The 17,366-nt window shown below is 45.9% G+C and overlaps 1 protein-coding gene across 1 annotated transcript in view; it reads right to left on the bottom strand.

The window, feature by feature from the left end:
- Nucleotides 1–17,366, bottom strand: part of LOC118770726 (cGMP-inhibited 3',5'-cyclic phosphodiesterase A-like) — a 105,046-nt gene that overhangs the window by 44,528 nt on the left and 43,152 nt on the right. The window contains exon 2 of the mRNA XM_036518492.1: nt 3,044–3,094. Within this exon, the coding sequence (XP_036374385.1) occupies nt 3,044–3,094 (51 nt within the window). The remainder of the gene's footprint in view (nt 1–3,043; nt 3,095–17,366) is intronic.

The raw sequence follows: 17,366 nt of genomic DNA, 5'->3' as shown, positions 1-17,366 counted from the left end.
ATGGATGGATTGTAGGTGATGGATCTAACAGTGAATAACAAACTTTGAAATGAATAATGGATCATGGGTTAGAGTAGGTGTGATCAGGGGTACACCTGTGATTCCATAGTTACTCCTATTATCTGCTGTCAGATGACTCAAAAAGGTACAATGTCCCGGAGCTTTTATGATGTCTGTCTCCTTAACCAGCTAAGAATTTTTATGCCCGTGGACTGACCATAAACGCGTGACAGACTAACTTCACACCACGCATCAGGATTAATTACCTGCTGCAGCTGGCTCTGACCCAAAGTCGCAGCATGTACGCTTGCAGTGATTCAACCTGATTTCATTTTAATCCAGGGGTCTTTTCTATGGCTTGTACTGTAAAATTCATTTATTTGCATGACTGCCTTCAATTCTGATCCACCTCTGTGAGATTTTTTTTCTCATAGCTTCTCAGCAAAAATGAGGAAATGGAGGTGGATATTTTAATGGATGTGCTTTCACATGAACCAGGTTCATTCCACTTCATTCACGAGTCCCTCCTTTCTCTCGGTAATACCTGGTAACAGTTTAGAAAGCCCGGGCTTCAAATTCCCTTTTCTCAAATAATCTCCCCCCAGGTACAGGCATGTTCCAAAACCAATGTGTTTTCAGGCTGAATATAAATATTTAAATAGTGCTTTCCATACATAACTTTCCTTTAGATTTGTAACTTAAAGCGTTCACCGCAAACTTTAGAAAAAAAAAGTGGTTAGGAAAACTACCCTGCTAATGTGTGCTCGTTGGCAACTACAGTCCTGCACAAATCAATAAATCTTCGTGGTCAACAAGCTTAGCAAGACTACGTGATTTACACATGAAATGAACTGCTGTGGCATTCAGCAACCCTGGCCTTTTCTAAGACATAGGATTCATTTCACAGAAATAAACCAAGAGGAAACATCTACATGATGAGGCAAAAAAAGCCAAGACAAGTTTCAAATTCTTTTAAGTCTGGACTTTTATGAGATTGCACCCAGATACTTTTCAAAAATGCATAAATATTAAAAAGTATATGTCTCCATCAAAACTTCACTCTAAAATAACCATCAATCAGGACATGGTGACTTGCTCCCTGTAACCCCCCATTAGCAACTATTTGCCAAAAAGCCTTTCACAATAATAAGAAAAAAATCACAAAAATACACATTCTGTTAGACTTAGCCAGCAAACCACAAACCCAAATGTAAAAGTTAAGGGTCCAACACTGTCAGTTAGGGGGTCTGAGAGTGGACTGACTTTAACACCAGCCATTTCAAACAGCACCCACAGCCAGACCTGCACCAACAGGAAACAGGTTTGAAGAAAGGCAAAGAAAGAGAAGACAAAAGCCACACCTGAATCGGAAGGAAGGTGTCCCCCCGAGGGTGTCCCCCGCCGCCCTGTGAACATACTCTGTTCATCATCCAGCGTCTCGACTACCCACCCACAAAAAAAATATTTGACGCTTGGTTCCGGGGCGACTCTGCCCTCAGAGGATCCTCGTCCGGGGTGCGGGTGCCGGGGACGGTGGAGGCAGGACCATTGCTCGCACGCTCGCTCTCCACTGGGGGCCGGATGTGCGAGAGGACACACACACGGTGGAGCTCCGCGCGCCGAGGTGGGCAGCACAGGAAGCCGCTATATTGAAAATAACCGTTGCTAGGAGACGGCGGGGCAAAGAGCAATGCCTGAGTCCCACACAATAAATAGTTATTTGGGCGAAATTGGATGCAACAAAAAGCTTTCACCACCACCCCCACTCCTCCCATTTGGTTAATTGTGCTAACGGAAACCGAGGGGAAAAAAAAAAAACACTCTGACAATGTACAGCACAAATGGCACTACACAAACAGCATCAGGTAGCTCGCAGATCGAGATTGGCTCTCAGGTAAATGGGACCAGGTCATTAGCTCCTCTTCCCGTCCACCTGAAACATTCCACTGAGGTTCCCAGTTCATTAGAGTCACTACATGGTTTGGACACCCTGTACATTCACTGCTCTCCTCCAGTAGCCCTGTGTAATATCGTATCTTATTGACAACATCATGCTATTAATGTTATGACCATCTGACATCATTATGAACAATAAGGAAATGGGACAGGTGTAAAAACTTCATTCAAAATTATAGAAAAATAAAAAAAGAGGCAGTGGGACCCACATCATTCATTAAACACCCATGCATTTCCCATGTGCTTTACCATTTATCTGTTTATTACTGTATGATTGTAATGTACCCTAGGTACACATACAGCATTATGAATATGGCTGTTTATTTCCATACACGTAACACCAGGCATTCTGTTACAACTAAGTGCAAACTGTAGACACTCTAACTGCCTGCCTGTCTAGCTGTGGCGGGGCCACAAACAGAAGGATATCCTCACGATTATGGAAGGTGCACAAGGACATTGTGCAGCCAGGGCTGGGTGCAGGCCACATGTGATTTCAGGCCCAAATTGGCAGATTATACAGCAGCTCAATATATGACCTTCCCCACCAGGGACCTCAGGTAGAAACAGGACAATTGTGACTGATCTATTCAATCTATGAGTGATTGAATAGTATTTTCCTGCTTCACTGTAACCCATGCCCTCTGTATTCAGGCCTGTCTCGGCTTCCAGCTTAAGTCCCTAAGAGTAAGAACATCTGCCAAATAAATAAATAAATAAATAAAAATAAATAAAGAGATAACAAATTCTCCCTCTGTCCTCTTCATACCACAGAGGCAGACTAATCCCTTGATACCAGGTTGATTTATCTGGGATAATCTTTGATTTTGGACTCGCTGGAAAGCGTGCAAATACTGTGCAGAGCAACCTAGATACAGTATACATGTATACACACAGACCACGGTGTCTGTCGGTCTCTATAACAGTGATCCACCCTGATCTGACCAGTGCTGGACGTGGTCAGATGCTTCTTTGCAGGTAATATCAGTACTCTTGGCTTTGGATGGATGTGCCCCTCTAATGCCTGTTATTAAAATAATCATTTAATACACAGTGGTGAGACTCTCTGTGAGTCTCTTTCACTGACCTGAGATCCTCGGGGGCCACGCTTGTGATCCCATTCTGACTGGGAGAGCATCTGTGGAGGCAAACACACACACACACACGCATGCACACATACACATACGCACACACATATACACAAATACACACAAACACGCACCCGTATGCACACAGATACAGACACACACACATACACAGACACACATACACACAAACACACACACACACACACACAAACACACACACAAACATACAGACACACACATACACAAAACATACACAAACATACGTACACACAGACACACACATACAAACAAAACACAAACACACACACACAGGCACACAAACAAGACAGAGACAGAGAGAGAGAGAGAGACAGAGAAACAGAGGGACAAAAGATTAAAATGCATTCCTCATGACAGGCAGCACAGTGCTCATGCAGACGAGCCGCCTCTCCTGTTACTGTACTATGAGGCTAAAAATAAAAGGCAGCGCTGAGAAGAAAAGAAATAAAATAAATCATAAATGCTCCCGGGTTTCTCCATTTTTTTTTTCCAATTTCCATTTTGTTCAACAGCGCAAGCTTATAATTCAATTTCACAGTCAGGTTTGGTTTACATAGCGCCCTAATGGGCTCCACGGGGCTGAAAACTTTATGCACTTTAATTAACAGGCAGTAAAATCTCCTGCAGGCATCGTAAAGCCATTTTCCACTTGCCTGGGACAATACACTGAGTTTCAGAGCTGCTCTATTGCTTTAACTATTGCGCATCACACGCTGTCTGGCCTCGGTAACACAAAACAAGAGGGGTGAACGCAGGCCGAGCTCCATAAATCCCCCTCGGTTAGCGCGTAACGTTCCCTCAACGTTGCCACGATGTGGCAGCGACATCAACGCTTCTACAGCGTTGCGAAAACGCCGGCACGTTAGCCGGGCTTCGTCCGTCCCACAGCGCAGACAGGGGGGGCGATTTACATGGAAAATAAAGCACACAGAGATAAGTCTGAAACACAGAACATTTTCCCACAGCACGGAGGAAGTAAACAAAAGAAAAATGTATTTTCGGTGGCACATCCTCCATGTTTAATAGTTTGCGGTCGAACGGCAGTAAATCAGCTGTATCCTACTTCCATGTGGGGCGGCCTCTCCAGCTTTGGCACAGCCCCTGAGGATTTGGCCTGAACGTGTTCACAAAAAAAAAAAAAACCAAGCATCCACATTTCTCCCATAGAAACAATATGCTACAACCAACATCCTGTTTGCTGAGTGGTATACAGAGCTCGCAGGCTGGGGGGTGGTTAAGTCTTTACCCTGCAATGTCTGGTGAGTGATTTACCGAGTAGAGAAAAAGGGGAAGTTGTAACCCGGCTTGTGCGGAAGAACAGGTCGTAGGACGGTAGGTGCGTGATTTATTCTCCTGATGTCCGATGGAGGAACTACACGATCTCTCACTCATCCAGAACTCCTCCAGGGCTGTTTACGCGCCTCTGTTCAACTGCTGCTGTAAATATCAGAGAAGATCAACTGCTGTTTCAGCACTGTGCATCTGTGATCGGGTCCCTCGGCCCGGTCCTAATTCTTGGTATCAATCTTTTTTCCTCCGCTCTGAGAATCAGCAATAGCAGATTAAGTAGGCTACGACCTAAAGCCTGTGCATCGCTGGGATTTCACTGGAACGCAGGTTGAGTGCCCAGAGTATAAACAGCTCTATGCTCGAGATAATACAACACAAACCCTTCTTTCAGTGTGTTTCTATACTGGGCCTTCTATGAGAAAAAAAATTCAAGACACAGTGAGCTGAAGTGAAGATTTGCATGACATGGCTATAGCTCTTACCTATGGGCGATGGCTGCCTCTGATGCTGGCCATGCTGCTAGCCATTATGGGCAATCAGCTCGGCCCCATTACAGGCCTACTGTGCTCTGCTGGAAACAGCGGTTATCGGACCCATAATCAGGAAGGCGGGGGAACAAGGGAGGTGACCCCATGACATACTGGCTCTCGGGCCGCCCAGGGAGTGGTGCACCATGGGTACTCTCAGAGTAATGGTGCTTAGCGGCCCCTGCATCGAGAGGCATTAGCGGCACGCTCGGGGAAAGTCACGCCGTCGACTCCACCGTGAAACCGCGGCAGATTACGAGAGAGAACACTACAGTGCACAGGCTTGCAGTTATGGGAAATAGGCACAGTGCTTATGGCCAAAATCGCCCTCTTCACAATACTAAACACTGGACAAAGCCATGACATTGCAGTAGGGTAGGGGCGTGGGGATGGGCGATCTCCATCTCAGACAGCTTTGCAGTTTGTAAATTATTAGCTGGCGATAAAAACGGCTTCCTTCATTTCAGCTGCTGGCAGTCAGAAGAGCCCCAGTGGCCACAGTGCTTTCCTCACTTCCTCAACGACTTCCTCTATTTCTCAAAAGCAGGAACTCGAGGGAAGACCTCTGGGTCTCTAATGAACTCACCATATCTCACCCTGGGACAAAGGGAATGCAGTTGAAGGGAAATCATCAATGATCATTAACTTTTTTTTTCCCCCCTTCCCTTACAAATTCAGAGACTAAATGAACGTGTGGTTTCAGTTCGTGCTGGATTGGTTTCTTCTGCCCCTCACTCTTCTCTTTTAGTAAAAATCCCTCTAGACAGGTTGACACACTGTACAAAATTGTGCGGCTAAAAGACTTTCTGAAACTTCTGGAACTGCCATGGTATTCCTACCACTCCTGCCAGCTTTTTGCGGTAAACATGTTTTTGAGTTTGTCAATGAAACAGGCTGAGATTTCACATCTCTTCTATGTTCACAGTCATTTTGCTCATTTTTGTATAAATACATTAATTAGTTCTAATGTTAGAAGCTGGAAAAATCATGCTTCTACTTGTTTGGTCCTCATTTTGAGCACATATAACTTTAATTCTAGCCTGAAGTTATCAAAGAATCCTTGTAAATACTTGTGTATGGTATTTACTGATGCCTTTATTAAGTGCCTTTTTGTGAAACCATGACTGTTTACATAATAATTACAATAAGGCTTTTCCTTGTGTCAGCAGAAAGGACTGTTGTATAATGGACATTCTGTGCCCACAGCATAGTATGCTGACAAGGGGTCAACCACAATATGTAAAACACAGTTGCTATGAAGCATTAAGATCTCTTTCCCTACATCCACTACACTTTTCTCTTTCCTGCTTAAAACCTTCTCTCAACATGGAAGTAATGCTATGGATTAGTGTGTGAATGTTACATGTGAGCTCACTTCTTGCTTTAGTGGGGAGGAGGGTGAAGGGAGAAGGAGCTATAGACTTAACTGAACACCAGCAAAATCAGTGTTCCGGTCCTGCGAGAGACCTGCCATTGCGTGTTGGCCTGCTGCGGTCACCCTCTGATGCCACAGGTGCACTTGCTACCCCAGAGGGCAGGAGGTTTTGGAGAGGAACCCGCTACCCCCGGATGTCTGACGATTCTGAGAATTTTTTTTTTCCTTCCAAAAAGGTAATATTATGCATGAAAGGGCTTCTTTGAAATCTCGACATTTTTCATGGATGTTTTCCAAGGTTTCCAAACACTGCAGACCGACACGGCAAAATTTAAAATCCGGACCTTCTTCGTAAAACTGCAGCGCGCCTCCAGAGAGAAATAATAACAGCACAGCCCGAAATAATCCTCTCTGCTCAGCCCTCTGTTAAAACCATTAAATCACCGCAATTCAAAACAGGGCAACACAATACCTTTGTACCTGTCCTTTTGTAGCATAACCGCAGCTTCACAATGTGTAGATGCACCTCCCTGAAACAGTACAGGAGTCAGAGCCTAATGCATGCATAGCATTACTGAAACACCGAAGCAACGTTGCGACAATGTAGAAACAATGTTGCGATCATACTGTGAGTTAGCATTGGCGATTAATGAAAGCGGAAACCATTTCTTCTCTTTAAAAGCTCCATGGCAAGCCTAATCCTATTCTGAGGGCAAATGAGGCCAGCGACTTAAAAAAAAGGACTTATCTCATTCATAAGACACTGCACCCACTCTGTCCACAGTCATTCCTCTGTACCTCCCTCAGCTGGGAGAAATAACAAGAATGCTAATCTAGCTAACCGTGGAGGAGTACATTTCTTTACATTCTTCATACTTACCCAGGGAAACCTCTACACATATTTATACGGAACATATTTCACATATGATTCGTTTATACAGCTGGACTTTTTAGAGAGCCAGCTCAGGTTAAGTACCGTGCTCAAGGGTACAACTATAGTATACCCCACATGGGAACAGAACCTGTAACCTGATTATGAGTCAAAGTGCCTCAGCTACTAAACCTCAAGGCTGCCTGCTAGATGAATTTGCATGGTCAAGGGCCCACTGCAATATCCCATAACTTACGAGCTCCACTTTGATACAACCAAGCTATAATACATCAAACTTTGATTCCACCAAACTACAATGACTATATTTTTCATGTAGAATGCAAGTGAAGAAATTCCTCAGAGCAGTAAAGAGATCCAATGCAGCTTTTTGGTAAACATGTGCATCTTCAAAGGATTTTCAGTCAATTTCACGCACAGCACGAATAAAACAGTTAAAAAGTCCAACGTTCGGAGGGCTTCTGTTCCAATCCAATGACACATTCTGATCTGATCTGCTACATTCTGAAGCCTTCCTGTCCTTGATTGGACATGCCTTGTAACCTTAGTCCCTTAGGCAGCCTATGACAATTCCATACCTTACCATCACCTCTACAGCTGTGAACTGCAGGCCACATAAGTGTAAACTAGTAAAACTACTCCAAAGTCATCTAAACACAAAGCTTGACCCCAAAAATAGTAAAAATAATAATACTAGAAACTTTGACTAATCTAGTCCTTTATGATTTTAGTTCATGATGCCATCTCTTAATTAAGGGTGGGAATGATATCTCTGATTTATTTTACTCAGTGATACATACAGCTGAGTTCCCTGCTGTGGTCTCTCTGTGCTGCTAAGCTAATGAAACTGTTTCTAATCCCAAACACACTGAATTATGTTTACAGTGGAGCCACGCTGCTGTTTGTGTTTTTTTTCTCATAACCAGTGTAAATGGTACTATAAACCCAGTCCTTTTTCAACATGGCCCGCAGCCACGCCGAGCAAGCCAGCGAACGGGGCAGCAAGTAAACACTTGCGACTTTTAAAGGCTGGCTTATCTGGAACGCAAATAGCAGGTAGCAAAGTTGCCCCTGTTAACACCCCAGCGTATTTATGTTATGTCAGACATTTCCCCCCCTGCTGCCCTGGCCAGCGGTACAGGCGCGAAGCCTGAGGGTAAACGTGATTGGATGGCGTTCTGACCCGTGGCAGAAACGGCTTAACGGACAGCCAGCGGTACGGCCCACTTGGACCGGCTACTGATTACGCCGCAGCCTCAATAAAGCGAAGAACGCAGCAACCAAGAAGGCCGAGACCAGGCAGCCTTGTACTCACAATGAGGGCAGAACACCGAGGCGTCCAGCAGGCTGATGCTAGAGGGAGGTTTTTTTGTTGTTTTGCACAACAACAGACAAATCAGTCTTTCACCAATGAGGTGATGGAATAATTTGGGCATAATTTACCATGAACAGATTGTAACACGGCCATCGCACGGGCCTTGGCCCCCGAACACATTCAGTGCCCTACTCCACTGCAGCCCTAAGACTCAAATCCTGTCAGCCCTCCACACATCCCACCTCGCCTGTTTCACTCCGACCAGCCTTAGAGCTCATAAACCCTCCGCTCACCCTCCTCAGCGCGCTCTGATGGTCTCCATTACGGCTCTAATGCACTTTTAATAATGTAAGAGTAGAAGAGAGCAGGAAATTGCAGAAGCCTCATACGGTCCCGCACAAGATTACCATTCCCCCCCTGTTTCACAATCATTCACTCGTAACCAGCCTAATGCTCATTTTCTGTTCCTTTCGGCCATCTTCAATTCCAGCCCCTTTGCATCAATTTAGTCCCTCTCTTCTGCCTAAACTGCTTACGTGTGTGGGTCTGAAAAATGAAAGAAGGGAAAACAGAGAAAAGCTCTGATAAAACCTTGTTTAAAAAGTTATGCAGTAATAGCTCCCTTCTCCCTTCTAGCTGCTTTTATGATACATATTGCATTGCTGGTTCGACACTAATAGACCCCCTAATTGCTTTAACACAGTGAGAATCAAATCCAGGGTTTGCCAAAACCAGTCTTTACCATCCCAGGGTTTTTAGCGATATACGTCTAATTAATCTGACACTGTACTCTCATAACCCTAACACCAAGGTTATTGTGTTTGGCTCAGTGCATCAGAATGTAAGTTCATCTCTCTGTCCGTAGGTCTGTCTGTCTGTCTGTCCGCCAGCATCCAAAGGGTGCAGTAATGCATTTCCACCACTAGAGGTCCAGGTGTAGTCAAAGGGATAAGGGTGTGCAGTCCCCAGTTGTGCTTGTCGTGACTGTAGTTTGCACATCAGACCACAGACCACAATCAGAGGGTTGCCAGTTTGTGTGACAGGAAGATGATGTAATACCTTCTATCGCCTGCAGGTGGAGGTACTCTCAAGATTAGTGCAGCACATACAAACGCCAATGCTCTGGAGCAGAGGATAACTCCTATAAACTAAGCCTGGGTGGGATGAGACAAAAAGACAATGGGCTTCTTCTGGAGCAGTTCTACTCTGCAGACTAACAAGACTCTTAATGGAGTCATGGCACTGTAAGGTTGTATGGTATATATGTATGTATGCATGTATGTCTCTGAAACAAACAGCACTTGTGGAAGTGCTGGCACAGAGAGAGAACGATCCAGACACGCCCGCCATGATTCCATTTACATTTCCAGCAATTAGTATCTCTAACAACGGGCGGCTAGCATTGCGCTTAATTACGTCGCGCATTTTCCAAGCGACAAATGAGTCCCTCTCACCCGGTCAGCTCAGTGCCACTTCCTGTTTGGAACTCTGAAAAGGTCACCGCAAAGGCCTGCATTCTTTCTCCTGATGCAGACAGCACGCCTTGCGCTCCGGCAGTTTGCCTTTCCGCCCCATGCAGGCTGCAAGCAGACGCACAGGAGCTGCTTTGAGCCCACAAAGCTTCCATAGGGAGGCTTCTCGAAAGACGTTCGTTTCATCACTACAGTCTGACACGTGGGTCGTGCCACCGCAGTGGTTGGTCGTTGATTGTTTATAGATGCAAAACTATCCGCAGCATCACAGCGAAAAATCTGCTTCAGTCTGGGCAGGGGTTTTTTTCCCTCCATGTGTGGGCCTGTGTTTGCTATCAGATGCTCAAAGCAAGAAACTACCAACGTCGCAGTACTCCTGTAAAAACAATGTGTGCAGTTTGCCTAACAAAATCTGCTTGCATTTGAACTGTCTGCAAGTATAATGACAAATGTTTAGTTGCTGGGCTTAGGAGCATGACAAAACAAGCAATACATATTAATCACTGTAATCCCCAAAGACAAAACAATAAAGAGCAAATAGCCAAGCTTTTCATTCTTCATTCGGAGAGCCCTATCATCAGCCAGCTGAGGGGCAACGGGTTTCAATCACTTAAACAATTGACGACGCTGTCATTTCCTCTGCGGGTTAGTAACTTTGGGGAAAATTCCACAGGAACCAATGACTAATTCAGTTTCTGCGCAACGACAACCAGTGCGGCCAACGCAAGCCAAAACACAGCTCCCTAAGCCTCAGAACAGCGTTCTGGTACCTTTATGACATTGTTTTGGTGGAGTTTGAGAATACGAGGTCTGATGTCACGTCGTCAGGTGCTTGGTTTTGGCCATTCAGAATTGTCCCCCCTTGCCAAAAACGACAGAACAGTGGCCCAAATGAGGGAAAAGACCAAAAAATCCCACAAATGTAACTGAAAGCAAATCAAATCCAAAGCATGCCATGAAACAAAAAAAAGCGGCTCTTAATAAAAGCGACTTTGTTTGTGTTCTGCGGTCCAGACAGTTTCTTCACACTTTTGACAGGGCTGAAATAAAACAGAACGTTAAAAACAGTTAGATAATGTCACTACACCACAGCAAGAGACGTGACTCGTGAGAGTAATGAGAATGATTTGGATTTACACTGTCACTGCAATCTCCTTCCACATATCCCAAAGTCCTACACACTGAGGGGAGGAAAAGCTAGCCTTGACCAGAGTAAAACGTGGCAGCCATTTTCCCCCAGAACCCCACCTCTTTTGGGGTGGACAGGCAGGGCTTTCTATTTATCCAATGAAACTGAACGTATAAAAGCAAAATCTTTAAATCCTCGGGGGGTTGTGCCGTTTTGTATCCAAACCCCTATGCGGTGATGTAAACCGACCGCAAAAGGGATACCGAAATCCTGAGGAAAACCGACCCCGACATGCATCTCAGCCCCGTCGCACGTGATGGGGTCTGTCCGCCTCTCGCTCCCAAACCCGGAGCAGCTGTTGAGACTGTGTAAAAAAAAAAAAAAAAAAAAGCTGAAAAGGCGTATTATTGGTGGCGTCTAATGATTTACAGGTTCGCTGTGGGGGTCAGGCTCCAGGGGTCATTTGCGTCATCACTGGAGGTGCCAGAGGAAGATGGGGCCCGGGAGGAGGGGGGGAGTCTGACACCGCCCGTCCCTCCCCCTGCTCTGACGCGGGCCCCAGCCAGAGACCGCTCCTGTCCCTTTAACTGGAGAACGTTCGCACCGAGAGAGAGAGAGAGATTCCAACCCTAATCTTCACACCATGACTAATCAGCTCCCCCCCCCCCCCCCCCCCTCCCCAGCCCGGAAGGGGATCCCATCTTTCCAGTACGGAGCCAGGATTTTTACAACACGAATCATGTCTCAGTCGCAAAGCCACCAGGGGCGGCTGCACGTCATACTCCTCAAATATTCAGATAAAATATTTACATTCAAAATCAGTTTTATGTGCTTATATTTCAGGGTGGGGACCGTTCTTCAAGCACAGTTGCTATACAAAAGTAAAACCCTTCTACTACCAATTAAAATAGCAATTATACTAAAAAAAAAACAATATCTTTCTGCCAGTGATATATTACCAGTGCGTTGCTACCTAAATTTTGGCTGAGGCACGCCAGTGACAGAAACATCGCTTAAAAAAACAAGTATGAGCTCTGTACATTAGGTTCTGTAGATCATAATAAAAAGCAAACCTCCTGAATCCATATTACTGTAAATCCTTACATTCATCTGGAAGCCAGAACAAAACAAATTGCAGCTCCCCACCGAGCAGAACACTTAATTACCATTACCCTGACATAAAGCATAATTCAGAAAACGTGCAGGGGGAAAGGGAACGGGGCCGCCCCATCGGCTCGCGGAGGTCCAAGCTGCGTCGTCTGCGGCGCGCTTGAAAAATTGACTCATTTAAAGGCGGCCATTTATTTTTAAATAATCGCCAGAAGGATTAAATTTTTTTTTTTTTTTTTTGGTTTACGGAACGCGAGCCAGTATCAACAGCGATGTGCGTGGGCGCCTCCAGTCAAAGTCCACATTAGGAGTTTACAAACCCTTCCCAGACTTATCTTCCCTTCTTTAATACAATAGCTGTGTAAAAAAAAAAAAAAAAAATCCTGCGGTTAATTTATTTAGTGAAATGTTATCCTTGTGAACTTGGCCCAACCATCCTCCCAGCTGCAGTCTGAAGGAGGCTGTATCGCGATCCTGGTTCTCAGAGTCTGGTCCTTATTTCTCTGCAAGGGGGGGGGGGGGGGTCGACTGAGGGAGTCAGGTGACGCCGCCGCCGCCATCAGAAAGCACAATAACAGAAGTGCAATAACTACTGAATTACTGCTGTTTACCTTCGTTCCCGCAACAGGTATCGGGAGCCAGGACAAATTGGAGCCCTCCGTTTCTGAGAAAGCGGGGGCAACATGGCCAAGGCATCCACACAGAGATGGGAATCTGTGCGAGATGGAGCAGATACCGCTCGGACCAGCAGCTATGATCCCGAGATTTTGGCCCGAGCGTGCAGTAACTCTGTGCTCGGCCTCCGTCGGGCAGGACAGCCAACCTGCCCCACGGGGCGAGATGGGGTCAGCACCGGCCCATACCCTCCCTCGAAAAAAATAAAATAATAAAAAACCCCAGAAGCCCCTGGAAGACCCCTGCACCAATGGCTGAACTCCAAAGCTCCACAGGAAACTGGAACCCGGAGCTTTAACTAGAGTTGGCTCCAGACCCCCGTCTGCTAACAGTGGATTTCAAGGCCCTCCAAAGCCATTAGGATATAATAGCACATTCATGCCTCTGCTAAAGGTCGGACAGATAGGTAGCATTTTAAACACAAACCGAGAACAAAGAACCTATTTTTTTGTGTGTTTTCTTAGGAATGGCCAGTTCACTGCTGCCAGTTTGACTGTGTGCTGCTATATTGTGGGGGACGTCGTTGGTGTTACTGTTAACTGATACATCTTTTTGTCATTACCGGTCTTCATTATGATTATCTGTATTTAAAAAAAAACAGGTTTCAGTTCATTTACATATTTACTTAATGGGTGTCAGTCCATCAAAAATGCAGATTGACCCCCCCCCACACCATTTAAAATGTTCTCTCAGTGTTTAGAGTTAAGAGTCATAACTTGCTGGCTAGCTAGCACAACCTTTCTCATCTTGTAATATTCATGCAGTTCTTTGTTATGAAATTGTTTTTATTTCCGAGTGTTCTAGTCAACATGATTGTCTTTATATTCTACATTTATTTTTCTAATCAGTTTTGCAATTTGCACTGTTCCTTGAGCGTTACCCACCTCCTAGCTCATGTCATTAATTTGAAAATACAGTAAACAAAAACCAACAACCCAGACCCCTACATTTCTGTGATGCGCACGGGTTAAAAAGACGATTGTCTTGCTCCTCTGAAGAAATTAGCTAAGCTGCTAGTCGTCATTTTCTGATGGCGTACCAGGAGGACGTAAACCCTTAACAGCATGTGCTTACCATAATGTAAACGTCAATATCAACTGCATAAACAATAATGGTTTAGAGAACTGGAAGATGGAACACACTACTGAATGAAAGAAAAGACTGGCGAATCAGAGCCAGGCCCTAGCTAGTACAATATTAGCCACAGGGCAACGTGTGATGTAATTACTTCTTGAAGGACCTGCGTTATACAGTAGCTGCAGTAGCCTTGTCCCTCTTTGCTCCGACTGTTGTCACTGATGGATTTGAAAGTATAGACATTATTTGCTCACATGAGGAGAATATACAACTAAAAGGGTACAACAAGCACCATTTTGTTTAAGTAAATAGAGTGCATCAGCGCAAGAGATGCAAATTCAAGGTGTTGAGAGGTGTTTTTCCGCCTCTGTTCAATCTTCCAAACGGTCTCCCCAAAAGCATTTCTGACCTTACGTCCAGTTGGAAATGGAAATAGCACTGATGATTGCAGAGACTTCAAAGAGACAGAACAGATTTCAGTTACACTCACAGAAACAGGGAGAAGAGTGGAGCACGCAAAATGGCTTCCCCTAACAACTTCTGAAAGGCCCACAGACAGTATTGTGAAATAAGTTTCCTAGTGTTCATGGGCCTCTCTCATATAAGTTACGCAAATCAACACATTCCAGCGTGTTTATTGCCTACTTTTCAGACTGAAACAAAAGACATGGGTGTTATGGTTCCACCGTAAAACTTTTATTAAGCTAGAAGTCTGACTGGCGTTATATTTCTTCAGGGACGTCAAACTCTGAAGACTGCTTTTTAAAAGCTAATGAACATTTCTGTTCATTTTGACACAAAACCTACCATGAAATTTGATTCTGAAAGGGAGAGACCTGTTCAAGAGAACCGCCGAGTTTCTTTTTTTCTTCTCTAAAGCCGAAAAAACTGAAAAGCACACCAGTCATTCAGTGCTTTTTTCCCCTGGCATACGGACGCTACATTGCCAGAAGGCACAATTCTTAAAAGTGCACACACACACAATTTACAATTTCCAAGCAGACGCAGGTTATCACACTGCAAAAGTGTGCATGTGAGAACCGACGCTTGGCCTCAATGCAGGCAGCAGACTGCATTGTGGGGAGTGAACTAGACTTAAAACCAGAAGGTTGTGAGTTCGGATCCCAGATGGGAGACCTCTGATGACCCCTTGTGTAAGGTACAATACACTGTCTCAGTAACAAACAAAGCAGACCACGCTGCTTTGTGTTATAATGAAGAACATACAAGGCAAAGAGAATACCACTATCAAACACAGAGGGTTATGTGTGTGTTCATATAAACAGCTCCTTACACACAGGAGATCATCAGCATCTCACACACTCTTGTTCAAAACGTTGCAACTTATGCAGCCATGAAAGGCTGCACAGTATACACATCCCTGTCAGAGGTGACATAGGCAGCCTGCTCAGGTGTGTGTTGGGTGTACCTGAGGGAAGCTGGAGGTGTTTCCACAGCAGCCTCAACTGGGCTGACAGCATGTTGGCTGTGCCCAGGTACGATACTGGCTAGAGTATGGTGGGTGACATGTAGGGGAAGACTGGGATGTGGCCACAGTCTCACGCGCACGCACACACACACACACACACACACACACACACACACACGCACACACACACACACACACACACACACACACTGGAAAACACACAGACACACACACTACACAGACATGTGGAGCACAGCAGACGAAAGACCTCTAACTGCTGCACATTAAAAGAGGACCCTGTGATTTAGGATGACACAGGCAGTTGTTTGGCTCTTTTTGTTTTAGGGACAGTAACTTGATGGGTTTAACAGGACTGGTCTGTGTCAATGGAAGTTCCACTCCAAGATGTTCAAGAGCGCTCTGCCGAATGCGGAGAGCGATGTCCACTCTTAAAGAAGACCACACACATCTCCCGAAAAACTTCCGCGGAGATCGTGCCCACAGCACGCAGTGCAGCAGATTTACTGCACTTACTTTCACAAGCAGAATAAACATCAGTGCAAGCACAGCAGATAATGCGGCTTCGCCGTGACGCGCGGCATCCTTAGATCACTTTTCTCCCAACAAAACAAAGCTGCAGTCCTGTCATAAATCATAGTTATGCAGAAAAGAAAGTGCGCGCGCTCAGGCCTGGATAATTTCAACGAAACCGAACGGCAAAGGGTTCCACCAGACAATAAACAACAACTGCACACAACTGCGTCTTCCTCACCAGCCAAGGAGGCAGAATCCTAATGGAGACCATGTGCTTATCCCACAAAGGCATAAATCAGCATATTCCCCCACTCCCCCCCCCCTTCCCATAGTCCTCCTTGGCCAGGGATTGTCGCTGCAGTCAGAGCTCTCTGAAACAAGCTGTCGGCAGGTCAGGAAGACGTGGGTTATCAGCGCTTGTACAAACACACACGTCCTTCGCCACCGTGAGTCCAGCTTAGGTCCAGGCCTGGGCTGTGGGAATGGGGACCAGCTGAGACACAGAGGAAGTAAAAGAAATGGAGGAAGTGGAGTACTTTCCCTTGTCCCCTGGGATAATGGTGAACCCCCACTATACTCTGATGTCACAACAGCACCTTCAAACTCCTGATCCTCCCGCTTTTTCTACCCACCATCTCTCAAAAGCCGACCGAACGTCAAGCTCGCCCCGCTGCGGCAAAATCTTCACCCGAGCAGGAGTACAGTGCACGCAGTCCTCTGGCACACATGCATGCTAATGCAACTGCTTTTCACACTACAAATCCCACAATCCACCAGGAGGCAGAGACTGAGCGGAGGACAGGCACCTACCCCGGTGCTAATATGACTACCTCGCAGGTGCCCGAGTGAGTCTCAAGGCATCAGCAGGGCAACGTGCTAACCCTCGCTGACTTGCCCCTCGCTGTTCCCGGCAGAACGAAGCCAATCTGTTCCACCACTGTGGGCTCCCGCTCACCGTTGGCACATAACCCAGCTGGTTTCGAACCCTGGTCATAGGGCTTACCCTACACTAAAAACAAGCTCCCTTACTGAACCCACTCGGGAGCCCGGTTCAGAGTCCTTTTCAACAGCTTCGGAAAAAAAAAAAGGCAAATGACTTCTAACGACGAAGTGGGACGATCACGTGTTCCGCCAGGGCCTTCGGGATGAATCGCTGCCAAAGAGGACAGATCCTGTCATCTGCGGCCAATGGCTGGAGAGTGACCGTGTCCCAAAACAGAGTCAAACGCTATGACGCACACGTCCACTCCAGGCTCCCGGAGAACAACAGAGTGGACTGCGTACAGCAACTACGCACTACAGCAAGGGCCCAGTGCCTTCGGCATGCTGAGAATGAATTCACCCAACCAGAAGGGCAGAGAACTCCTTGGCAACAAAAAGCTTCCGCTGCCGGACAGAGAATGGACAGGGTGTAATTGCCGTGTTATGACACAGCTATAAGGCAGCAAAGTGGAAACTTCA

The sequence above is a fragment of the Megalops cyprinoides genome, chromosome 23 (genome assembly GCF_013368585.1).
Source record: "Megalops cyprinoides isolate fMegCyp1 chromosome 23, fMegCyp1.pri, whole genome shotgun sequence".
Classification (NCBI taxonomy): domain Eukaryota; kingdom Metazoa; phylum Chordata; class Actinopteri; order Elopiformes; family Megalopidae; genus Megalops; species Megalops cyprinoides.
The sequence above is the reverse complement of the archived record's forward strand: the minus strand, read 5'-3'. Positions and strand labels throughout refer to the sequence as shown.